This window comes from Bemisia tabaci, chromosome 9, assembly GCF_918797505.1.
Source record: "Bemisia tabaci chromosome 9, PGI_BMITA_v3".
NCBI lineage: Eukaryota > Metazoa > Arthropoda > Insecta > Hemiptera > Aleyrodidae > Bemisia > Bemisia tabaci.
In genome coordinates this window covers 450,846-477,516 of record NC_092801.1, presented here as the reverse complement: position 1 = coordinate 477,516, position 26,671 = coordinate 450,846, and the positions used below count along the sequence as shown (strand labels likewise).

The 26,671-nt window shown below is 35.6% G+C and overlaps 1 protein-coding gene across 3 annotated transcripts; it reads left to right on the top strand.

Annotated features, from left to right (window-relative positions):
* The first annotated feature begins 31 nt into the window (after positions 1–31).
* hfp (Poly(U)-binding-splicing factor hfp) lies at positions 32–26,671 on the top strand. Of its 3 annotated transcripts, none has more exons than XM_019054310.2 (15): positions 32–435; positions 2,343–2,460; positions 11,643–11,708; positions 12,545–12,702; positions 13,684–13,742; positions 15,041–15,257; positions 17,019–17,146; positions 17,935–18,133; positions 18,821–18,929; positions 19,978–20,160; positions 20,819–20,925; positions 21,963–22,100; positions 22,746–22,831; positions 23,421–23,533; positions 25,663–26,671. In XM_019054310.2, exons 1-15 carry the CDS (start codon positions 412–414, stop codon positions 25,770–25,772), a joined length of 1,815 nt encoding a protein of 604 aa, XP_018909855.1. In that variant the 5' UTR covers positions 32–411; the 3' UTR covers positions 25,773–26,671. The 3 variants fall into 3 exon arrangements, with proteins under 3 accessions (XP_018909855.1, XP_018909853.1, XP_072160656.1); XM_019054308.2 differs by having other exon boundaries at positions 34–435; positions 20,816–20,925; XM_072304555.1 differs by lacking the exons at positions 32–435; positions 2,343–2,460 and adding an exon at positions 9,016–9,089 and having other exon boundaries at positions 20,816–20,925.

Genomic DNA, 26,671 nt, shown 5'->3' with positions numbered 1-26,671 from the left:
TGAAATTGTTGATGGCCGTCTGTATCATCGATTTTCCATCCATGTAGCCTCCATCTTTAAATTTGTTTCTGGAAGCTTTCAATTTTCTCGTGTCCAGTTCAGTGTTTAAGCCTAGTTATTCTCCCAAATTTAAATTTTTTGCGTATTTAACTGGTTCAGCTAAACTATTACTACCACCGGTTGTTGTTTCGTAACCTGTCGCACCCTAATCTTAATCCCTTAGTTCATGTTGTGTCGTTCGTGATCGCGTTCTCATGGCCTAGAAGCCATTTTCTGTTGACGGGCTTTCCCAATACATCCAAATATCCTCTAACAGCTCGGTTTTACGATCGTTGTCCGTTATCTCATTAACTTCTAAAGCAAGTGATTCCTTTAAGTTTCAGAATTGTGTAGCTCACCCTGCTGATCACCATGATGAACGGCGGAGTTGGAGTGGTAAGTTTCTGTTTACCCATGCACTTTTGCCCCTGCATCGTAAGTCAAGATAATTTCTACCTCACACGTGGGGTTCTTCATTGCTCGGCACGTTTTTCAACGTTTTCCTCTCTTATTCAGTCTGCCTCAGTTTTCCGGAAACATTTAGATCGGCTTAGTTACCGAACCCAGCTGTCAAACCAGAATTCAATGACGTCTTTTCCAGGGGTGCGGAAAGAGCTTGATCAGTCGATGGCATACCAATTGTGGAGAAATTGTGAAGGCACCTGAAAAGGGGTAAAAAAGGGTGATTGTACCTGGAAAGTGGGAAAATTGGGGAGGCAGAGGGTATAATGCTGCTGATGAGGGCTCAACCTTTAGGGTAGGAATCAACCGAACTCTCTTATGCGAAGGAAATAGTGAAGCCCGCTCTTCCTGGTGAAGCGCATGCGGACACCAATGTGAAGGTAAAGAATGTCCTGCACCCCTGGTCTCTGCTGCCTCCAGACTGAATTTTTATGTTGGCCATTGTTGTCAAGTTAGATCTACTAGGATTTTGTAACTAATCGACAGATTGAGAATTTTCTAATTGACAGATTGAGACTCTAATACAATTATTTTATTTTAAATCACCACTCATCTATTACCCGTTGTACCTCTGCAGATTGCAAGTGAGATCAATGGCCATCATCACTACCTAGCGTGACAGAGGTCCTCTCAAGAGGTAAACAATAGTAATTTCTTGTGTTCGATGAGTTTTTTAACTGAAAGAGCAATAATTGTATCGTATTTAATCTATTCGCCTCACATCAAAGGACTTCAGGCTATGTTACCTATATTGTTTATATTAAGACCATTTCAAATCGACTTGTCAAAAATTGCAACCATTGCAAAGTGGTAACTATGTTGATCATGGCTAGAATGATACAGCTCCTAAGTCGGTCTTTACCTTGCACATACTAGCTATAATTACTGTCACAACCCTTATTTATGGCGTTAGGGTGGGACAATGCAAGACTCAGTAGGGAATAAAAAATTTCAGAAAAAATTAGGTAATTGGTTCGAAAAATTGAGAATATCTTCTTCTACCGCTTTGAAACCGATTACTCCCTTTCGCTTCTTTTGAATAGCCTCTCGGTAAATTCTTACTACAGTCATTTGCCAGGCATTTATAAAAGATCAATACCTTCTGAACTCATTTGTGCGCCAAATCTATTGACTCGTAACACAATCTAGACCGAGCATTAGGTCCGACTTTAGGCGGGGTAGGTAAGTCAGCTAGGGGGGTAAATCAGGGTGAAGGCGCACCTTCAGCTTAGTTGATACAGCCGGATATACGAAGTGTGCCAGGCAACGGCACAGGCAAGACTGGCATTTCCATTGTCTCGGCACACATTGCAATCTGGGTTGCTTATCGTCTGGCCGAAATTTCCTAATGCGCAGTCTAGATTGTATTACACACTAATGGCAAGATCAGATTGTGGCAAGGAAATTTTTAGTGCCTACTCATTGTGTATAAGGATTATGTTATTACACCTGATTTGCCATTTTTGAGCTCTTGGATGAGTTATTTGAATTTTTTAATCATCAGAATATTATTTAGAGAGTTTCATATTGACACAATCGTATAAAGAACAGGATCGATTTTGAAGTTAAAAATTTGAATGTATGTTGAAGAATCTGCTGAAAAATGAAGAACATTCGACATTCATATCTAGAACTCCTGAGAGCTACATTATTTTTCTCAAAAAAATCCGAGTGAAATGGGTAGGAGAAATCTTTGATTCCTGTGCAGGGAATAGCTCCTGAAAATCAGGAAAAAATCACAAAATGAGAGTGGCCATGAATTGTAGACACCATGTCCTTATTGAAGCCTACTTTTTCCATAATTCTAAATTCTTTGCTAAATTGATGCCTTTCCATTTCAGCCTCTACCCCCGCAACCACCGATGCAAGCTATGATGCCCCCGGGAGGCGCAGTTCCTTATCCACCCACACAAAATGGAGATGGTCCACCCCCTATGAAACAGGCCAGACTTGAAAACGGTAAGCCATGTTCATTCACTCTGGTATTTTTATAATGTTTAAGTCATTCAGTCTTCGTTTACCTTTTGTTTGCTTAAACATTCAATGCGTCATGTTTTTATCTTGCCAAACTGTAATTTAGTTTTACTCATTCTGTTGAAGGTTGTTGTTAGTTAATTATACTTTGTAAAATTTCTTAAGTCAGGCTGGTAGTTGGTATCCTATTTCCTCTGCCATGTTAAGTAGGGTTTGTAGTTTAATTCTAGAGTCATAAGCACTATGTACCAAATATACACAGTGTGAATCTGGAGACATGTACTTATGCTTGTATCCTTTCAGTCGATATCATCTAGGCTTAAGTCTGTATATGCACTGATTCCATCTACGCAATATTTTTTTTTCCTGTTGAAGCTGTACACAGATTGGTGTCTTTTACTCTACCGGAAATAAAAGGTGTCTGTCCCTCTAACAACTGAACAATTTATCAATTTTGAGGTCAAATGAGACTTGAGGGAAAATTTTATACAGAAAATGCTCTCATATGATTCTAACAAAGAGTGTTTTATTAAAGGGAACTTGCGTTGTCAGTTTGCTATATCCAGTTTGTCTGAAGCCGAATACCTCACTGTTGTTGATTTCCATTCAAAAATTCAGAGTTATCTCCCTTCAATGTTTCAATACATCAAGTTGGCACAGGAAGTTAACATCTGGAAGTCTTAAAAATTCTAACCTTTTAGCACACAGATCTTTTGTAATTAATTCTTTGGAAGGCACTTGAATTTTACCCTTCTATTCTTTTTAGCGGTAAATGCTTGTTGTTTAAAAGAAACAAAGCCTATGATGTTAAGTAGATAGTTTAATAAATATCATACCTAGGTACAAAATAATTGTAATTCACCTTCAGAAAAGCACCAAAAATTGCCGGCTTCAACTCGAGAGTTATTGCAAGAATGAAGGCAGCGTTTCTGCATGGTAGCTTTTTGAAGCTTCCCGTATCGCTTTGAAGAAAGAACAAAAAAATTCTTATTATCAAAAATCAGTGGACCTAGGTACATGGAGAAAAAATTACCTAAAAATTCTTAAAAAGTACAAGATTTTTCATTCTTTGGGCTGCACAAACCTTGCCTGATTTTTAACATAGGAAGGTCTAAGGTCTTACTTGAGATGTCCAATATTAATTAAGAGAGGGTAGGTTAATTAATTTCCGTGGGAATAGGTTTCTTCTTTTTCAAGTTTAAAGATTCAACAAGACTTGATACGCCTTCAAAATTTTTTCCCAGGCCAGACTTTCTTTTCTTTTCTTTTCATGCTAGTATCATGATGCTAACTGTGAAATTTGTCTCGTTTCTCAGCTTTGACTGCTCATTTTTACCATGTTTTCTCTTTGCGTGTCAAGCAGGTCAGTAGATAGAAGCAGAACTGAAAGTCTGAGTGCAAAATTGATCAATCACAAAGTTCATTGTTCACTTAAAAATCAATCACCCCTCTAAACATGATTTTTTTCTTATTTACACCTTGCTGTAGAAGGTTTCTCTAGCTCAGTGATCTTCATTTTATGGTAGTCACACATTTTTCGGATTATTTAAGTAATAAATAACTCAACTTCAGTGATACAACTTTAAGTAATAAATAATTCAACTTCAGTGAAGTTAAAAATGCTGCTCTGAATCAATTTGGTATCGGAGGTTTAAGGAAGCGTGGAAGTTCTGCCTTATTTCAAGGGGGCGAAGAATATTTTTATCATCTTAAAATTGAATCTTTTATGCAAAGAAAATAGTGAGGTGAGCTGTTTTATTTGGACAGCATTGTGAAGGCTGCCTCTGAAAATGAGAAGGGGAAGTAGTCTTGTGGTCAATGACGTTGAGACAAAGAACTTTGTGCACCCTTAGTCTCAATGAACTTTTTCATAAGTTATCACCTCATGCTAAAGTCTCTGACATACAGTAAGATTTTATGCTGTCTTCGTCTTTTCTTGCGTATACCTTAAGGCAGTAAAATGCAAAATTGACCTGGATGCTTAAGCGTAAGGCATGAAAAATAGATCCATAACTTTAACCCTCTGCTGACCACCCACCAATAATTTAAAGATGGCTCAAGTATAACAGTGTAGCCAAATTTTTAGGCAACTACACATGACGTATAAATTTTATGGAGGAATAAGTCTATCTGGAGCTCCCTCGATATTTATCTGTAGAAAATCATTCTTGAATTTTTATTCACAAAGCTTTAAATGAAGCTGAAATAACTTTTTAGATTGATGTATATTTTATAGTTTCTTGCACAAAGAAAAAAAAAAAAATCTCGTATTCATGGTGTTATACAAGTGCTGTTATTCACACAGCCGCCAAGGTCCATGAAGCGCAAAGTGTACTTGTTTCATCCATGCAAAGTCTCAGAACTCAGTTTTTGAAAGAATCTTGGATTTTTAATTTAACTGTCGCATCAAACTGGAAATTTTGTGAGAAACACAATGGACCACTAGTTTTGTTCAAAACCTACTTATAAACAGCTCTTAAATTTGGATAGCATTAAACAGAGGGGAACAAACGTGATCACAGTATTTCAAAAGACAATAAAAATACATTAAAATACAAAAACAAATGGGTTTACTAGGCTAAGGAGAAATAAAACAAACTAGGACGTTTCCGGCCAATTACATGCCCATTCTCAACTAGAACAAAAGCTAAAAAATGTAAAAATTCAAACAAGAAAATGAGCATGCAACTGACAGAGGTAGGAATCAGTGCAAACTGCTGAAGAAGTTTGCTGGCTGCGGAAGTTTGTACTGATTCCTACCTCTGTCAGTTGCATGCCCGTTTTCTTATTTTAATTTTTACATTTTTTAGCTTTTGTTCCAGATGAGAATGGGCATGTAATTGGCCGGAAACGTCCTGGTTTATTTTATTGCTTTTTTATCCTTAGCCTTGTAAACCCATTTGTATTTGTATTCTAATGTCTTTTTATTGTTGTGTGCATTCGGGTTATTGTGTCTCATCTCTCTCTTATCACTATTTCAAAAAGCGCAACTGCATCTTTGCTTTAAAAAAGATTTAACCTAAATTTCTGAAACATAATTGGAGAAGTAGATTGGCTCCCTGTAAAATTAAACATATTTATCTTAAGAAAATATAAAACCATTGCTATTCTGAGAATTTTTTTTAAGTAAAGATGAAATTGCATAATTTTTACAACACTGTAATCGTGCTGTTCCTCACCTGTAAAATGCAATCCACTAAGGCCCTGGAGGAAGAGCAAGATTGAAGAGTGCACCCTTACACTCAGTTTTTTCAGTGCGAAGGCCGAATGTATGAGCAAATGTCAGACCAGAAACTACCTCTTAATTTTTCTCCTCCGTGATGTATTTACCTCCATGTTTGCATCAAAAATTTGACTGAGCAGGGATATAGAATCTCTCATTTTTACGATGCTCTTTCATTCTTCCTCAACTCCAAGGGTTCTTCTTTTGAGCCTGAGGATTGTTTCCAGACAAAATTAGCAGCACCATCCTGTGGCTCTGTCGAAAGTGTATTAAATTGAAAATCCCTAATTCTTGCATGAATTTTACCTCTTGCTGATTCTCATGAAAGCCGCCATCTTGTTTTATTTTCCAAGGTGGAGAAATTTTGTAAACTAGATCTACACCTAATGGACTTTGACAGCTCTCAATTGATCCATAGTTTTAGATCCCTCCGCCATCTTTGAAAGCATCACTGCTAAAGGTGTTGCCACAACCAATTCTCTGCGGGGAAAACTACACAAACTAGCTAATTTTAAACAAAACAATTGACTGCATTTGAAGGACAAATTTATTGATCGAGTTTTCGTCTGGTTATGCTTACAGATTTCACTTTCCCAACTATGTTTACTTACATGCAAGACACTTCTCATGGCAAAGGGCCAGCCCTCGTTAAACGGAATTTTCTCTGATTGCTCATATGCCGCCTTTTAACCTTTTGTTTCTTTATTTTTATCTGTGTTTTAGGAGTTGCGGGCCTCTTGCATTTTTTTGCCTTCTCCGGTCATTTATTTATTTTATGTTCACTGCCATCCCACTATTTGCATCTCCTTTTTTTCATTTTTGCAAACTGCATTAAGTATTTCTCATTTTCTGGTGTAGTGCACAACAAGGGGACAGAAGAAATTAAGCAAGCTTATTTTTCGAATGTCCATTCAAATATTTTACCAATTATCTGAACAGAATTTGAATTGACCTTTTATACCTTTACTCCAACTATAAGCAAATTCAATGTAGGCTATGATGTAATCACATTACGACTCTGGGCTTATCATTTTGTTAAGATGGGCAAAAAAGCCTGTTCTGCACCAAACAATCAAAACTTTTCTAACAGCCAGTAAAAAGCATGCCTCCAGGATGTAACATTCAACTTTTTACTAAGAAGTTGAAAAAAAGTAAAATTTAAAGGTCAGTCATCAAAATGTGTTACAAAATCAGTTTCCCTTAGTTCCATCTTTTTGTCATTTTGAAGTGCAAAATAAGTTTTTACAGGGTTGCCACAATCAAGGAATGCCGGGAAAATGACGAAAGTGTAGGGGATAAATTGTTAAGTCGCCTTAATTTGCTTGCTAACAGGTTTGACGTCTAGAGCAACAAATTTTACCCAAAAACTATTTCAAATTATGTCTTTCTAACCATGGCATAATTTAAAGTGTCTGGGAATTTTACCAAAATGTGTCAAGGATTTAAGGGAAATGACGGAGAAATTAATTTTCCAAATTCTGTGGCAACCCTGGTTCTACTTTTCAGTTAAAACTTGACCATGGAAAAAGAGTCCCTTTACAAGAGTTGTTGATTTTAGGCTCATTATACTGATTGGTTCCTTTTGAGACTAAGGCTAAAATGTGCTCTGTTTTCTGTTTTTTGTTTCTCAGGCTGATCATATGGCGGATATCATTCCGACTATGCCCACTTAATCGCGTGCGATGCTGCGTGTTTAATTTATACGACTGAAAAAACAGTTTTCGAGTGATGTGGTTGTTACTAAGCAGTCTTAGAAGCGCCCCTAGAACTGTATAATTTTCCTATCTTCATGTTAAGAGTTCCGTTTTCCCCTCTAAGCCATCTGCTCGTGATATGAAAAGTTATAGTGAGTTTCAATAAATATTGGGAGTGCATGACTCGGATCTCAACTATGGTTCTGGAGAAATTACTCACACCCTAGCATAGGGTGCTGGAAATGAAAATCACAATAAAGGCTTATCCAATATTAATAGACTTTCAAGCAGGTTTATTAAATACCTTATGATACAAAAGGTCTGAAGTGATTCTCTTGTTTTTTCGGTTGCTGAATCCAAATGTGCAATATTTCATGGCAAATCTAGCCTGTGCTTCTCTAAATGTAGCCAGAAAATTGCTAAAACCTACGTTTTTTCCTAATCTTTTTGGCTGGCATTAGAAAACACTAGAAAACTCACTGTTCTCAGAATCAGTAGAAAGTACCTAGCTTTCGGGTGCTTCTTTTTTAATTTTTCTTGCCTTGAACGTCATGATTTAGCACTTAGGAGGAAATATTGGAAAAAATAACTCAATGGAAAGTGCGTCGCTCAAAATATTATCTTTGAAATCAAGATTTTTGAAGTTGCAACAGTATATCACAAGCTCAAGCTGGCATAACTTTCAATGATGGCAATATGGTATCTTTACTGCCTGATCGGTGCAGGAAGCTATCAACAACAGCATGTCCTTTAATGTCTGTGATCATTTTATTTTGTCCAAGGAGGGATAGATAGATTTAACGAGAATCAACCCAACTGCATTTCACATCGCCTGAGTGCCTCTTGATTTTTTTATTCCAATCTAAGTCTGAAATCTATAGAACATATTGCCTTGAAATATTCTGTGAATTTCCGTTGAATAATAAACTGTGAATTCTCAAAATTTCAAGTCAGAATGTTACTTTGTTTTCTGTTTTAAGATTAAAACTTGAGACGCAATTAGGAAATGTCCCGTGTATTCAGGGTAAGTCTGGTTAAAGCTGTTGAGTTGTTTCTCAGATTTTCCAACAAATTTATCAACTGCATATTGTAGTTGAATTTCTGGTTTGTTAAGAGTTTCAATACCTAGGGTTTTTTTTTTCTCTTTCAAAAGTGATCAAAAAACTTATTTAGATCCCAAATCAGTTTTATTGTCACCTGAACATTTTTTTATTTCGACGATGATTTCTTTTTAGTCATTTTTAAGATAAGGCTCTCAGTTTTGAAATTAACTCAATAAGTTTCCAAACATATTTGAGCATCGATGCTCCGGGAGAAATTTAATGTTCATGGACATTTTGGGGCAGTAATTTATCTGTTTTACCTATGTGCATTTTCAAATGGATGTAGGCGAAGACAACTGCCGGGAAGCCAGATTTTACTTGTCCAGCAATGGACCCCACATCATATATTATCTCGATCTCTTAATTTGTAATATTCATTCTGATAGCCTCCTTGTGTTCTCTTCATTTTTTGTGCATTTTACTTTATGACGGTTTATTTTTCCTTTTTTTGGTTGTTGTTTGAAAGTATCGACTGACTCCTGTAATTAAACCGGTTTTCCTCTTCTTTGTTGTTTCATGGTTAAAGAGCGTCACTGCAGGTTTAACGTGTTCTCTCTGGTCAGCATATTGTCGTCAGGCCTCCTACCCATAGCGGTAAAGGTCGATTCTAATTCCACGGCGAATATTATTTTAAGACTAATGGTCAAAAGTGCTATTTTCAAATCCTTAAAAGATCTATCAACTATCTTTTATCACGTGAAAATTGCATTAACAACATTGTGTTAAATGTTACATTACATGTCTCCAAATCAATCTTAAAATATTCTCCCCTGCTGTCTCTTATGATACATTTTTACCAGTCATTGTTGATTTTCATATATTTAGTTAGCAGTTGTAATCAAGTACTTTAGCCAGTTAGAATCCAACCTAACTCAATAAATTGTCATCTTTTTTGTCTTAAGCACTAGCACTATGCTTGAGTTGAGATGAATAGATTGACATAGCAATGAGTTAAGTTGAAAAATTCGCATCTCAGATTGGGATGTGGCAAGTCCTTTGAAGTTTTTTTCTTTGAAAATTAATTTACAACAAAAGTTTTCGGAATTTGGAGGTGCATGAAATGTTTTTCCTCCCAATTATCTCCGGGTCCCAGGCAAAACTCCAATTTTTCATTACTCGTAAACAATTCATGACAATTATTGACTACTTAAACAAGCCATCAATGTAAATTGATTTTTGAAATGTAACAAGAAAGCTATCCCTTGCAAATTGTTTTGATATTTTGAAAAGGGTAGTGACATGAAAAAGAGTGCATAATTATTTTTCCTCGTTTGGAAATGCTTGACAGTGTTAATAGTCTTCACTGCCTCAATGTTGACAACTGATTATCACTCAGTGTGGTGTCTTTGGTTCGTTTGAGAAAGCACAAGCCTGAAATAATTGAGCACTCTCAGTAGGTGGTCTGCTTGAACCAGTGTTTGCCTGATATCCACGTCGTCCCTGTTATACATTATATTTCATTTTCATGTGCAGTGATCAGTCAGCTAATAACCTCCCCTCCCTCTCCAGTCTGTCTCAATTACTGATATGCCATAGCCATTAATCGCGGCGTTCACTTACCGGCTCACTGAGTCCTTGATTCCAGCTGCGCTCATTGTGTGTAAATCTTACTTTGAACAGACCAGTTGATTTCTGGTGAATCGATCAATTTTGTATTTGACGTGAGGAATCTGCTTTAATTTCCAACAATAACCCTTTAATTGAAGGGCATTGGCGTTTTTACATAAGCACATATGTTTCATTCAATTAGCACTTTTGATCATCTTTACTTAGGTCTTAGTTTTAAGTACACATGAGTGAAAAAAGTATGAAATCTTCTATTAAAATTATCTATCAGCCTCGTCCATCTCATAAAATGTTTGTCTTCGAATTCCAAAAGCAGTTGCCCCGTTTCTTTTCTTCCTTTGAACGTTTAGATCAAATGGGCCATATTTTCAAATTATTAAGTTTACAGTTCCAAGAGGCCTACTTATATTGCTCTAAAAATCGTTAGAATTAATGTGAAAGCATTCTCTCTTTACAATGGATGGGCACCCTGCAACGCTTTTTGTCTTCAAAATTTCATGAAGATAACAAAGCACACCGCGGGAATTTTCCAAATCAACTCTTAAACAAGACATAAGTGTTTGCAATGAAAATTAGTTAAGTGGCAAAAATACTAACGATATCATCAGTGTAATCTAACTTCCATTTAATCCGTATTAAAGTACTTGTTAATATCTCGTTTAGGAGTTAATTCACAAACTTTCCCTTATGTGAACCGTTTTTTTCGTATGATTTTAAAGGGATAGCACGAGAATTTTTTTCTAGCCAAGCCCTTGTTTAGTGGCCCATTCAATTTAACATTTTAGAGTCAGTCCCTAAAAATTATCACTGTTTTGCAACTTTAAGTTCCTGTGGTTGATAAAATTATTGTAATTGCTCCCCCATCTTCCCAATCATCAGTATGAAGTAAAAACTACTTTTTAGATTACAGAATCAATCCCTTATCAATTTTGAAAACACTTGTATTTCATACGTTTTTCACTCTGTCACTTTTATTCCATAATTTCAATCGCTTTATCTCTCTACCTACTCCTCATCCACTATGTGGAGAAATGTCCTTTCGACTTTTCAAGCTCTCTCTTCACTCCAATCATTGTACTTCTCTACACTTTGAATCATCTCTCTTCACAGAAAAAATAATCGGCATAACACATTTTCAATTTGTTTCCATTTAATCTAAAAAAGGGCGTCAGGCCTGAGATATTTAATTTTTTCAAATCAGTTGCTGACACTGAATAAATTACCTTACTTTGGAAATTTTGCTGCCCCTCAAAGTAAAGTGAAATCAGGCTCAAGAACTATTTGTGAAAATCAGCAATTTTCAAGCCAAAGGTAGAGAGAAAAGAGTTGTACTAAATCAGCTTTAAAATAACCCATTTTGTACAATTCATCTCAAATTTTTTGCTCTTTCAAAGAGCAAAATCATTTTAACTTGGAATTTTGGATTACATCAGAATTTGTGTTTCCAAACCAGAAATCTTTGTATTTGTCACCCAATTGGAGAAATATACATTGAGGATGTGTTAGTTTGATGCCATTTCTCTTAAGATATCAAACTGAAAACTAATAGAAGAGCACAGTCTAATCAAATTCTTTTTGCAGGTGTCGCTGCGCCATTCCTTGCAGCTCCAATTTACGATGTCAACCAGACGGGAGCTCTTGTTCCTGGTACGTAGCATTTCTCTATTTTTTTACTACCATTTGTGAACGGTCTTAGGTATAGGGACCTTAGAGCATCGTAAAGCAGGAAAATTATAGATTGTCTACTGTACGAACGCCGTGAGAAAGCATAGTACTCCCTTTTCAATCATTCCAGTCTTCATCTGTTAGTAAAATAAGCTGTTACTGCTTTTACTGAATACACTGTTGCATGAGAAATTTGTCGATCATTCACTCTATTCCATTCAGTTTTCGAAACTTATCTTTGAATTTCAGGAGCCATGTGGCTCATCAAGCTCGATTTTTTAGGGGCCAAATTGGCTTTTTGCTTAAACATCACAGCGCATACAGTGAAAAGATAGACGCAAGATGTTTTAGTCAGAGAACAAGTAGCTTTAACTTAGGGGAAATTTTAAAAAATCACAAAAAAAAATTAGGATTTTTCCGGGGTGAGAAGGGGGGGGGGGCAATTTTAAGGGGCCACGTTGGCGCAAAGCCTTCATTTTTTAGGCGCCATGACTGATTTCTTAGGCGCGTTGGCACCTGTGAGTTTTGAACAGTGTTTTCACTCTATTGTGACTCATTAGTCACACATCTTTTCACAGCCCTAATCAAAGAAATGGGAAATAATGAAATGAGCCTGGTTTAAGTTAAAATTTAATTTTAATTGGCGGAGAATTTTTTGTCGTTCTCTAAGAACGTAATTGAATCAGATCTTCTGAAATAATAAAATGAAATTTAATTAAATTGTATTTTTTATAATGAAGTTTTTTCGAAGTAATTCTCTCTGATAAACTTTGTTAAGTTTTCACTTCCCTTAATCTAATCAATATTAATTTTTCCAGGTCCTGGCTCTAGATCCGGGTTAATCGGGATTCTGAGTGCGCCACTACCGAAGCTGTCCCATGACCAACAAGACGCAGTGAACAAAGCAAAGAAGTATGCTATGGAGCAGAGTATTAAGATGGTGCTAATGAAACAAACCCTTGCACACCAACAGCAGGTAAACAATCATCGTCCACCTAATTTCACTGCAATTTGCTTTGGTCTTGCATTACTTTCTTAATTAAACGATCGAAATTTTTATAAACAGTAAAAGCTGTTGTTTAAACTTTTGAAAAATTTTAAAAACTCACGCTTTCACTTACGAAGTGTGTGAAAGCGAGAGTTTTTTAAATTTTTCAAAAGCTTGTATTACTTGTGACCAATAATTCCAATTTCATGTCAAATGCTGATTGTGAGTTGAAAGTCAGGCGTCTTTTTTATCTAATTGATGATTTTCTGAAAATGGCGAGTTTCCAAACTAAATGCCTGAAAATTATTCCCTTCAGAAAATTATCGACTCTTGAGAATCATGTAGTCTAACCTTTCAAGCTAGTGCTGATACTCAAATCCTGTACATTATTTTCCGAGAACCACGTTATCTTCTTTTTAATTAGATTTTGTGCTCTACTTACTTGGTTGGCCTTGTTGAAAGAAGTTCTCTCTGCGTTATGTCTCTCTTTTTTTTTTTTCAGTTTTAAGGCTAATAATTTTTTAGATTCAGTATTGCCTTGCATGTCAGTATATTCTCAGGTGCAAAGTCTTTACAAGGTTTCTGTATTTTTATTCAAATATATTGAGGACAAAATTAGCAAAAGTTCTTATGAAAAAAAAACAGTGAAACTCCCTAACCCAATACCTCTGTTTGTAATATTGTAGACTACTTATTTTTCTTCATATTTTAAGCGGAAAACTAATGAATGTTATCTCTTAAAAACTACCCTGATTTTTTGACGATAAGTGAAAAAAATTCTGTGAAAACTTCAAAGAATGATGTCTAATTATTATTCTTTCTTTTTTTTTTAAAGAAAAAAAGAGGAAAGAAACGGAGTTACGAGTTAAATTGTTTGGAAGTTTTAAAGTCCTAGAATTTTTTCTTTCTGGCTGCGTAAACATTGTACTTAAATAATTTGATTAATTTTTTCAATTTTTTACGTTTCAGCTTTTAGCCAATCAGAAGAACCAATTCCAAAGACAGCAAGCGCTAGCCCTAATGTGCAGGTATGTCATTTGTGAAAACATAAATTTTATCATCAGGTTAGTGTCCCTCAGATCTTTTCCAGATTTGAACGCAGAGTGATGAGAATTAGTTGGTGATAATAAGTTTACCAGGTTGAGTCCTGATTCATTGTCAGTTTGACTCCCTATATATTACATGATTTGTTGCTGATAAGATCTGACTGCTCTTAACTGTTTCCAAATTTTAGTCTTGTGTCTTTGTATCTAGAGGTAGTCTCAGAAACATCAGTTCTAAGTCTTCAAAGAAAAGTCAGAAAATGGTTTTTCATGTCCTCAGAACAATTTTCAATTTACCAAGAAGCTCAAATTTTTATAAAATAAACCAGTGGAGTTTCTAATAAAACAAGCAAATGTTTCACAAAACAGTAAAAGCCGTTGAATTAAAACTTTGAAATGTTCAAAAAAAAAAACTCTTGCTCTCTTTTCTAATCTCCAAGTAAAAGCATGAGTTTTTTAAATATTTCAAAGTTTTATAACCAGTGGAGTTTACTTTCAAATTTAACAAAAGTTAAAAACTTCAAAAAACTCACTTATGACAACTTTTAAAAATTTCGTAGGAGACACATTTCAGGCGAACGGCCCATCATCCGCGCGACTCATGTATCTACTATTATGCTAGTAGAAGTTGTCATAAAGGAGTTTTCCAATGTTTTTTACCTTTTTTACACTTTAAAGTTAATTATAGCACTTGTGCGGAAAATTTGGTCCCATTCTAATAAAAAACAATGGAGACCAAAAGGGAGAAAAAAGGTACTTGGATTCCTCAGAAATTTTGTTATCTACTTCATAGGGAAATCTCTCATTTTGTATCCCTAATTTTGTTTTCAACGGAAAATGCTTGAGTATTTTTTTCTTTGTTTTCTCCTGTTCTGGTCCAAAGACAATATTTATCTATTTTAGAGACCTTGCACCAACCTCTAAACAATGTAACTAGGGAGGCAAAAGTTAAACTTGGAGGTCAATGCTTTTCATCGCTCCATAACTGTTGATTATCAACTTTGTAGAGTAAAACTTGCCAAATGATAATAAATAAACATCAGGGTCAGCACTATGCTGGGCAAGCTTCCTCAAAATAAGTTAGAATTGCTATACCAATTGCTCAACTCTCCAGTCACGATTCATCTTCAGATGATTACGAGCTTTTACTTCTGAAAATAGCTTTTACTTCTTTGCTTTTTATGGAAGATCCCTATGCAAGGTCTTAAATTATATCGTCTCTATTCAGGCAATGGAAAATTTTGTTCTCTCTCGGTTAACTCAGATTTTTGGACAATTTTCAGGGTCTATGTAGGAAGCATAAGCTTTGAACTGAAAGAAGACACCATCAGGCAAGCTTTCTTGCCATTTGGACCTATAAAATCAATAAATATGTCGTGGGATCCTGTCACGCAGAAGCACAAAGGTTTCGCTTTTGTTGAGTACGACATTCCAGAAGCCGCTCAGCTGTCCCTAGAACAAATGAACGGTGTCATGCTCGGAGGACGTAATATTAAAGTCGTAAGTAGCTTGAATCCATATCAAATTTTTTTGTGTGTACATTCGTGTCCGAATAGATTTTAATACCGAATTGATGTATGAGTCTAATTTCAAGTAAATCTCTAATATTTATCATAGCACTTTATTTTTCGCATGGAGTCATCTATTATGTTCCTTTTCTGAATTTAACAGTGTTACGCCTGCGATATAGTAACCAGCGCAGGATCAGCAGTGTTTTACTGCAAGCCCTGTGCTTCTGTTTTCTCTCAAGAGTACATGGTGTTCCACCAGTGGTCAGTATGTTAGTCTGAGATAATACATTTGAACTAATTATTTCCTATCATGAGCTCTCTTTGTAAAGTTGATTTAATCGTTGCAAGTAAAAATGTAACGTCCCTTTTATTTCTTGCCTTGAAGGTAATTCTTTCTCAGCAAAATAAAATCCTCACACTTAATGAAGGATTTTGACATCTTCAAAAACATCTTAATTGTTGGTTATTATCCTTGAAAGAACCTGCCTTTATCCCTCAGAATTTTCGAAAATTTCGCATGGAGTCATCTGTTACATTTATCTGTGAATTCAACAGTGTTACACCTGCGAGAAATTAATCTGTGGCGAGTGAATAGTGTTATACTATTTGCTTGAGACTTACGTTTTCCCTTACGAATGCATTAGTTTGATTGATAGTTAATGCATATGTCTGGGAAAATACAATTTCCACCTTTGCCTCCAAAAATCTAAATTTTTACTTAAAAAAAGCTGTATGTTGATCGCTGAATACAGGTGATGATCCTGAATCCCAAGCCCTTGTATTTGGGAGGGTCTTAGAAAAAAGAGGAGTCCAGCTGAACTTATTGTCTCTCTGCAAGCCAATGATTGATGCCAGCTTGCCAAAATTAAACGTAGCCTCATTTCAGACTTGCAATCTATTGCACATCGATATCTTGTCAGGCTGTTTCAACTTCCAGTAATCGACCTGCTGGTGGATTTTTAAATCCTATAATTATTATTTCCGTACCTGTATTGTCTTAAATTCAAGGAATGTTCTCGAAATTGGTAAGGGGGAAAAAAATTCTGAATTTGAGTGGTCATCATGTATTCAATTCATTCATTTAGCAAGACTTTTCAGTCTCATTGACTTCGCATGGAGTCATCTGTTATCTTCCCTCCTTGAATTTAACAGTGTTACGCCTGCGGCACAGCAATCTGCACTAAGCTGCCTGTGTATTACAGGCGGTTTGGTTCTAATGTTTTCCTGTAAGAGTTTGTTCTCTCACTTTTTGACAGAGCATTAGTTGAGGAAAATACATTATCTATTGTACATGCGTGGACACAATGAGCATGTATTATGCACTGAGCATGCATATTGATGGCCAAACTGTTGAGAAATATTAATACCCATCGCAGCATTTTAAATTTTTGGTTATTTTTTCATTAAAAAGCTAACTGAAATATCTCCTTGAAATTTTTTGTGTATCTTTTGGAATGCATGATGGATTTTCGCAGAGAAAAAGAAAGATGTGTTTGAATTTCACACATCTTTGAAAGAGTGTGATGGCACATGTAGTTAGTTACGCACATTTTTGTCCTCAAGTTTTAACTTACTAGTAATAAATTCATTTTTGAAAAATGTTTAAAACTATACCTTGTGTCAGTTTCTTGATTTGCAGGAATATTGACGCAATATTGTACCCATCTACATCTTAATTTTAACAAATCTGCCATCACCCTCTTTCTCCATGGTTTCCATTTTTTTCAAAGGTTCTCACTTTTTGTTTCAGGTTGGTCGTCCGAGTAATATGCCGCAAGCACAATGTGTAATTGACGAAATCACAGAAGAAGCCAAACAGTATAATAGGATTTATGTTGCATCTATTCATCCTGATCTTTCAGAAGATGACATCAAGAGGTAATGATACATTTTTCTTTGAACCAAGATGTAAGTTGTCAGAATTAATATTTTGCGCAGGAATCAGCAATTTTCACTACCACATCGAATTTTGGTGGAAGAAGGGTGCAGGAAATACTTAGGCATGGCATCAAGAAGTATGTGAACAGGAAATATTGTGATTATTTTTTTTTTTTTTTTTTTTTTTTTTTTATCTCTTTGCTTAGCATGTTCTGTAGATGTTTCTGTGAACAAATGAAATTCTCCTAGGCAATATAAGTTATTGAGAGAGACATTTAATCGTTGCAGTTGCTTCATAAGCTAACTCAACTATAATAAGAGATGTGAATTATTTTGAAGCATCTAACCTAAAAGTCCATCGTTGCAAATAAACAAATTTCTAAGCATCAGACGGCACTGTCTTTCAAAAAGATTCCTCCGGGAAAATATTATATACCGCTATTTGTTATCAAAAAGAAACTTCAGTGCCTCTTACCTGCTAACTAATACTGTAGAGGGCAATTCTTTATTTTAAGCTCAATGCTGCCAATATTAATAATGCATGAATACAATCTCTGGCTGTTCATTGGGCTTCATTGGGCGTGTGGCCTTTTGTAGATTTTGTTTTATAATACTTATAGTTTTCTTCCACCTGAAATTCTTTTCACGTTGTCAATGGGTAAAATGCCTTGTTTCTCCCTCAAGTAAAATTTCTGTGTGCTCATACGTTTATTCAGTATGATTATTTCAGCATTGTGTAATTTTGCTCACAATTAAGTCTTACTTATGCTTTTTATTTTGATCTACAGCGTGTTTGAAGCATTCGGCCCCATAAAGAGTTGTAAATTAGGGCAAGGAAGCTCTCCTCATCGGCACAAGGGCTACGCGTTTATTGAGTATGAAACCAAAAACGCTTCGCAAGAAGCAATCGCATCCATGAACTTGTTTGATCTCGGTGGACAATACTTGAGAGTTGGTAGAGCTATCACTCCGCCTAATGCACTCCATGTAAGTACTCCTATTTTAATGCTCATGCCTCAAATTGTATCAATTTAATTATTAGCAGCAAGGCGTTGCACCACTGCTAAGCATTGATTTTCCTGGAAATTTTTCAATTAAAATTTATTTTACTATTGATTGTAAACGCTGATTTCCCTCCTGAAGGGGGAAATCCTGACATAATTTTTCAGGAGAGTTCAGATGTATTTAACCAGGAAGAGGGAGGTCTAAACTCGAAAATTTCTGTAGGGAAAAAAATATGCGAAACTTTAAGTAGATTTCTTTCCGTACAGAAGTCGTCAAGAGTTCGTCTGAGAGTCCGTCAAGATGTTGTCATTTCATAAGTTTATGAAATGACAAAATCTCAAGACACCTTGTACTTTCAGTTCATTGCGGCATCTAGTTTAGTAATGCAGCCGAGACACATTAAAGTAAATTGACAATTATTATACATAGATCGCATTAAACTTTTCCCCTCGCAGTTAAGTACAGCTTCATTTCTGATTGAATACTATTTTAAGTCATAGAAAACTCGGCAAGTTAGAGGATTTAAATGAATGCGGTTGCTCAGTTATTAAAAGCTGTTACGCTTTCTCTCTGTTTTTCTCTATTATGAGCTATTGACGAGTTGAAGTGACCAGTGAAAATATTCCTTTAAAAAATATCAACCTTTTCTCACCATCATACATTTTGCAGGGTCCATCCACCTCTACAAGTCACATGCCAACGGCAGCAGCTGTCGCAGCAGCAGCAGCAACCGCCAAAATCCAGGCAATGGACGCAGTAGCCTCAAACACACTTATTGGTAAGTCTTTCTTTCAAAATATTCTGCTCTGAGTAATTAACTTTTCTCATGGAAAGTAACTAGATAAAGGAAAGCAATTAATTTGTTTTGAAAAGGTAGACCTTTTGAAATCAGTCGAAATAAGATTCTGTTTCGGTTAATACTTCGCATGGAGTCATCTGTCATGCTTTCTTTTGAGCCTGACAGTGTTACGCCTGCGAGACAGCAATCGGCTGTGAACAGCCAGTGTTTTACTGGATGTTCTGGCTTATTGTTTTCTCTTAAGAGTTTGCAGCATCCATGTTTGGATGACGCATTAGTTTGGGAAAACACATTCTCTTTTTTCCTTACTACATGATGCATTGTCAAAGAAAATGAGAAAACTGACTGTAAAGCAATATGATGGTGAATCTGCGCAAATGCTTAATTAATTTGTTTTGAAATGGTAGACCTTTAGAAATCAATCGAAGTAAGATTCTGTTTCGGTTAATACTTCGCATGGAGTCATCTGTCATGCTTTTTTTTGAGCCTGACAGTGTTACGCCTGCGAGACAGCAATCGGCTGTGAACAGCTAGTGTTTTACTGAATGTTCTGGCTTATTGTTTTCCCTTAAGAGTTTGCAGCATCCATGTTTAGATGACGCATTAGTTTGGGAAAACACAATCTCTTTTTTCCTAATCACTCGATGCTTTGTCAAAGAAAATAAAGAAAACTGACTGAAAAGCAAGTTGATGGTGAATCTGCCAAAAATACATATCTTGGTTTACAACGTTACAGACCTCCTTTCATAATTTATGTCCTCATTAAAGAATGCTAAACATTGTTTCTTTGAAACTTCCATGATTTATTGTTGGTTCTTTCTCCTTCCATAAAATTAAGTGGAAGCAGAGATTTTGAAACACTGCAAAGGAGGTATATTTTTTTGCAGTTTCACTATTGAAGTACATATTGCAGCACTGCAGGTCCTTTAGCTGCTTTTCTCAAGTTTTTTCACACATATTGTCTCGAGTCCCTGTCCTTCGTCTACACTCTCTAAAATCGAGTCTTTTGATTTGTGTGTTTTTGCAGGTTTATCTAAATTAGGTCAACTAAATCCAGGTGCAACAATCCCAGCAACCACAGTTCCTGGTCTACAAACACTAGCCCCAGTATTACAAGCAGTTCCCGGTCAACTCCCTGTGGGTGCCGCAATCCCACCTCCTGGCATCGCCATTCCACAACAAATTAGAGCCCCTGTTCCTATTATACCTGGTAAGAGCATATTAATTTCATACGTTTCTCAAGAACAAATATGCCATCGTTGGATATCTTTACGCAAAAAATTTAAATTTCCCAAAATTTGGTAGTTTTTCAATTTTTGTGTAAAAAAGAAAGTACCAAGAAATCAGCCCATACCACGATAAAAAATTAAACATATCCTAGAAACTTTATTTGTCTAATATACTAGTCATTGAGTTATTGGTTGATGTACAAATTCAAGTCAAATTACCTAAGTCTGGGGGCTAAAATTTTGTGGCTTTTTTAAACCTGTTAAAATGCTAATGTGAGAAATGAGAAATAAACAATGCTAAAATAATTAAATTTACCTGAAAATTAACCATCTAAATGCGTTTGCGTTTATCAGTGACATTTTTAGTAACAATCTCAAACTTATTTACTTATTTAGCCTAAACACTGTATTGACACTGTTTGAAATTGTTACTGAAAATTAACTGATGTGACTATCTAATTAGCCCATCACTGAAGGAGAAAATACTCGCCTTTCGACTGCATCTTTGCAATACTAAGAAATTTCTCGCATGATTTTGCCATGAAACTACTCAATTTTCTATACTTTACGATTGTCTTAACTTTTCCATCTTCTTCCTTAGTTTTTAATCAATGATGTTTTGTCCATTTGTTGCAGTAGGCCAACCCCTAATAGCACCACCAACGGTAGTAAATCCAGTGTTGTCGCAAGGTTTGCCTAATATGAATAACCCAGATGCTCTTCGAAGGGCGCAAGAACAAGCTCAGGTCAGTTTTTTTTTAATTGCACGAGTTTTAGCAGGGAAATGGCTACTAAAATTTTAACCGAAGCCACAATGTTAGTGTTATTTTAAGCAATAGTAGGTTCAAGCCAAAATGTAGATCTTATACTTTTCTTTTTACCATCGTTGGCCAAGATGTCTACAGAAATCTAAGAACAAAATAATAGCACTTTTATATGACTTTATACAACCGTTTTCTGCAAAGAAGTATGCCCACAAGGTTATTTAAGAAGCTTTTAGTCCCACTAAAATATAGCTGCATGGTTGCCACAGTCAGGAAAAACCGGGAAATGTCAGGGAAAATTTGTTAAATCAGCTTCATTTGCTCTCTAGAATGGGTTTGAGGTTCCAAAAAAGAAATTTTGCCTGAAAACTATTTTCAATTATGCCTCCTTAACCATCCGTCACATCTTCAATTGTCAGGGAATTCCGCCAAAATGTGTCAGGGAAATCAGGGAAATGTCAGGAAATTTCATTTTCTAAATTCTGTGGCAACCATGTAGCTTGCAGGGAAAACATCCTACCATTATAGTAATGCTGATCAAAAGTAATGATTTAAAAAAATAAAAATCATAATCTAGAAAATAATAATAATCTATCTTTATAAGTCATCTTGTATACTTGCGTAAGTTGGCTGTGCGACCAAGAACTTTGATCCAAAAATCCTAATGCGATGTAACAAAAATTTGGTAATTTTATATGACTTTCATATAATTATGTGACCGAAATGAAAATAATGCAATATTTTATGACCCGTAGGCTCCCTTGTTGCATAAATACAAGATTTGTGATAACAGCAATTCTGACCGCTTGCAGCTGTATTTCAATTCCATCAACTTTAGTCCTCATTTGTTCCGACAAGTCTTTTGGACAAATTTTTTTTTTTTTTTTGCTCAACTCTGTTGCACCCTGAATCAAATATCAAGAAAAAAATAGTTCGATGAACTGAACTTAGTGTCACTTCATTTTTGCTCTTTTTTCTCAAGTTAAGTCGCATTTCAACTCTTTCTCCTCTGTTTGCAGCAAAAACAACAGGAAGAACTACAAAAGAAGTTACTAGAGGAAACGGAACCACAGACCCTGCAACAGCAAGAAAACATGAGCATCAAGGGGCAAAGTGCGAGACATTTAGTTATGCAGAAACTAATGAGGAAAGTAGAGGTAAGCACCTTCCTCCAGTTGACCCTGTGGGTCAGTTGTGTGAGTAAGTTTTCACTTTTATGTCGTTCAATTCCTTAACACTATTAGTTCGCAGCTATCCAGACAGCGGTGAGTCTGTTGAAAACTTTAATTTGAGGGGGGGGGGGGGGGGAGAGTTTTTCTGCGGAAAAATGACTGATAAATCACAATGCTTGAATTGGAAAAGTCTGATATTGAATTGTAACTCACCTACCAGTTTATGTAAGAAAACCTATTCGTTTTTGAACTTTCTGCCTCAAGAATTAATCATAACAAAGACGTAATCTGAAACAGATGGGTGCCTTCATTTTCACAACTCCACGTGAAGTTAAAAATTGTCGTCATCTCGTGACCTTCATTAAAAACAATCAAATGAAGTTTTTCGGCTTTTTAAACTCAATACGAAAAACAAGATGAATAATTGGAGGCCGGTCACAGTTCGAACAATGGCCTCAACAACAACTTTGAAGTGAAGATGTTGAAGGCTCTCCATTTTGAAAATTTAAAAAATGGATTTTGGTATCCAGATTGTACTTTCTCCATTCTTTTTTATAACCTAAACGTTGATATTTTGATCCAAGTTGTTCTGATAGCCATCAATCTCTCTGTTTCCTCCCTCTTCTGCAGAGTCGGGTTGTCATCCTGAGGAATATGGTTGGGCCTGAAGATGTTGACGAAACGTTACAAGAAGAAATTCAAGACGAATGTAGCAAGTGAGTATTAAGTTGCATTTTTTCTTAATCTTTCAGTTTGTGTCATGCCTGCGCAAACAGGGTCTTTCTAAAACAGAACAAGTCCATTTTTCAGTTGAGCTCTGGGCTACATCAGAATACCAGCGTTGCATGGCTTATCTGGAAATAGACTTTTTTCCATTCAGAAAGAAACTGTTCTCTTTTTAGTTTTTTGGGGAGAAAGGTAAGAATGTTGGGCTTGAACTTGCTTTATAAATTTATTGCAGCGATACCACAACCTGGAATTTAATTTTGTCCATCCCAGCGTAATTCGATCAAGTTCTAGCAACAGAATCATTTGGTATCCAATTCATTCAATAATTCCACCTAGAACCAATAGACTATTCTGATAAATTTGCAGCTGAGCTCACAAATCTGAAGTTAAAATAGGTAATAACCTTGCCAGACCTTAAAAGTTGAAGTCTGCTCTTTTAAAAGCTGTAGTCTAAATTATTTTTTTTTTTTTTTAATTTTTTCCTTCCAAGAAAAAAGACTTGTTAAAATTCTAAACTAATTTAAGCAGTATCGCAATCCCTAAAATGTTTGTAATCGATTTTTTATGTTATTACAGGTATGGTTTAGTACAAAGAGTAATTATTTATAATGAAAAGCAATCTGAAGAAGTTGACGATCACAATGCTGAAGTAATAGTGAAAATATTTGTGGAATTCTCGCAGATGAGAGGTATGTATGCAAAGCAGTTAATACTCAGGGTGTACTTCTGCCTTATTTTGTGCAGTTTTTTCACACCTTTACCTCAAGTTTCATTTTCTCTTTAATCTTTGATCTCAACTACATAATTTTTTGAATCTTCAACCTTATTGTGAAGTATCTGGAAAAATGAGATGAACTTGAATCTTTTTCTGGTGTATTTCATGGGTATCAAGTGAAAATCACAAGTGGTATTACACATTGCTGAATTGATCATAATTTTTTTCTTAGAGAATGTTTGTGCAGATTCTTTTGAAAATCTCAGAGAAGTTTTTATGAGGCATGAAAAAAATAATGTAAAATTTTCGAAAGAATATGTAAAACTGATTCTCCTTTAAGGTGATTCGTCAAGCTCAAGTGACGTGGTCGAACTGGCATGCGATATATCGCATCTTTTAGGTCAAAAATCTCGACAGATTTTGAATTTTCAGCAAAAAAAAAGGACGATAGCCCCTGCGCATGAGCCTGAAGAATCATTCTAAACCCAAAAATCGGCAAAATTCAGAGAAATGAAAGCAGGATAGTGTTTGGAAAAAAACCTCGCATTCGATACCGAAATCGATAGCTGAATCGAATGCGAGGTTTTTTTCCAAACACTATCCTGCTTTCATTTCTCTGAATTTTGCCGATTTGTGGGTTTAGAATGATTCTTCAGGCTCATGCGCAGGGGCTATCGTCCTTTTTTTTGCTGAAAATTCAAAATCTGCCGAGATTTTTGACCTATAAGATGCGATATATCGCATGCCAGTTCGACCACGTCACTTGAGCTTGACGAATCACCTTAAAGAATAATTTATCTCCAGAAATTGGATAATAGTTGGTGTTATTTATTGTTTGCTCAAAGCTGCCGTTTTTATTCTGTTTTTGGGCTACTTTTTGCAATCAGGAACCACTCCTTTTGATCCACCCTTAAAGTCATCTGTCTGCATCAGAGATACTAACGACATATATTTACCAATGGCGAAACTCCCAAACCTTGTATCTTAGTTTGTGATGTTAAAGACTTCCCGTCAAACTTAATTTCTTAAAGATGACATTAACCAATGTTAATTCTCTGAAACCACTGTGATTTTTCTTCTCTGGGCGAAGCAAATTCTGAATAATCTTCAAGGAATGGTGTTGTTTTGCTCTCCTTTTAAGTAATGAAGTAGGAGCACTGTGGAAAAACATCACAAACAAGATACTTGAGACGTATTTTATTCGTCATAACAACTGTTTTCTGTGTCCTTTATCGTTTTTTTTTTGCGTCACTTTTTCGTAGCCAATGAGAGTGAAGTGCTAAAAGTGAGGGTAGAAATCCTGTTATAACCTCGCGGAAACATGCTTTGAGGACGCTCCGATTTTTTCGAAACAATGTTCCAAAAACGTTGCCAAATTGCGCAAAGTAAGTAAAAGAAAGAAGGTCAAGCCCTTCAACGTGAACAACATCCAAACAAAATACGGTTGTTACGAGATGTTCCAAGTTGTTGCGTTGAACAAAATATGTCTGAGGTTTGAGAGTTTCACAGCAGTTATGTTGTCTCTAAAATGATGCGGGAATATTGGTTCTGAGCAGCAAAATGTTGGTCCATTGATGAATTAAAGCAGTATTGGAGCTTTATTTTGTTTTATGGAAAGAAAAAGTAATTTCAATGATTTTCTCATGTCATTGAATATTATTCTGTATCCATATTAAGGCTCTAACGAATTTGCCGAGATTTCAATAATCATCAGCCAAGTATTGAATGCATTCCATTGTAAAATCCACCAATTTACTGCAGGGAAATGAAAGGATTTAAAAGGAAAGAAAGATTGAGGACTTGCCATTTTTGAACCTAAAAATCCTGATATTTGTTTTAAACGCGTGTATGCAGTACCTTTTTGACCGCTCTGTTACTTCAAGCTCTATTTTTTTAACATTTGGATTTTTGAATCTCCAACTCGACTGCTGTATTAAAAAAAAATCATCCATACCAGCATGGGATCAACAAATGCTCAGCCTACAATTTTATCTTTACCAGAGGCAGCACCTTTCTGATTTTTAAGTCTCTTATGATTAAGCTTTATAATTTGATTTACTTACAGTTAGATCAAAATTAAAATTGTATTTTTGGTTTTTTCAGAGGCTGAAAATGCGAGAGACGCACTGAACGGAAGATTTTTCGGTGGCCGACTAGTTAAAGCTGAACTTTATGACCAAGCGCTGTTTGACCACAGTGACTTCTCTGGCTAATTTCTTTTTTAAAGCAAAATTATCTTGCTTTGACTACTTGATCTTCATCCCCATGGATAGACTTAATGATTTTTAATGACGCTTACGGACAGTGTCCGACCACTTGTACTATCTGGTGTTTTTGCAAGTATTATTGAAGTACGAGTGATGTAGCCTAAGTGGCTATGTGAAGGATTTGTCTGCTTTTAGTTGAGGTGAAATGAGTTGACGTGTGCAAAAAAATCTGCAAGACATATTTCCGTTTTTGCTTTTTCCGATTTTTGTACAAATTTATAAATCCTTGAAGCAAAAATGGGGCGTAAATAGTTGTAGACAAATAGACGGTGTAAATGTTTCTAAGTAGAAATTTAGAGATTATGGCAAAAAGGCGGAAGTCCTAGGTTTGGTATTGGTCGTGATACAAGTATTTAGTAGCAAAATAATGATATTTTCTGCTATAAGACAATTAATTCCATACCATTCGCAACAAATCTACCTTTCCTCCTTTTCTGTTGTGGGCTGAAATCTAGATGAAAATGTAAACTATTTTTTAAAAAAATCAATGTTTGAAAATTTTGATTTTTTTTCTCTTTTACTATTTTTTGAAGAGTAGCTGGAAGCAGTATGTATCCTGAGTTTAACTTAAATTCAAATTTATGCTCTGCACAAATTTTCTTTTTTTGGACTTCCGTTTTTTTTGTATGCCTCATTTCAAGTATGTAACCTCAAAGGTCCAGATAATCTAAGTTTTTGATCGTATATGTTCATCTTGTGTATTAATTTATGGAATCCCTGTTTAATTTTACTACTGTCCATCCAAACTGTAAGTCATACACCCAAAGTTGTACATTACCATTAACATTACTTACTAGTGTTGCATTTAATTTTTAATAAAATCTGTAAAAATTGACTACTTAGAA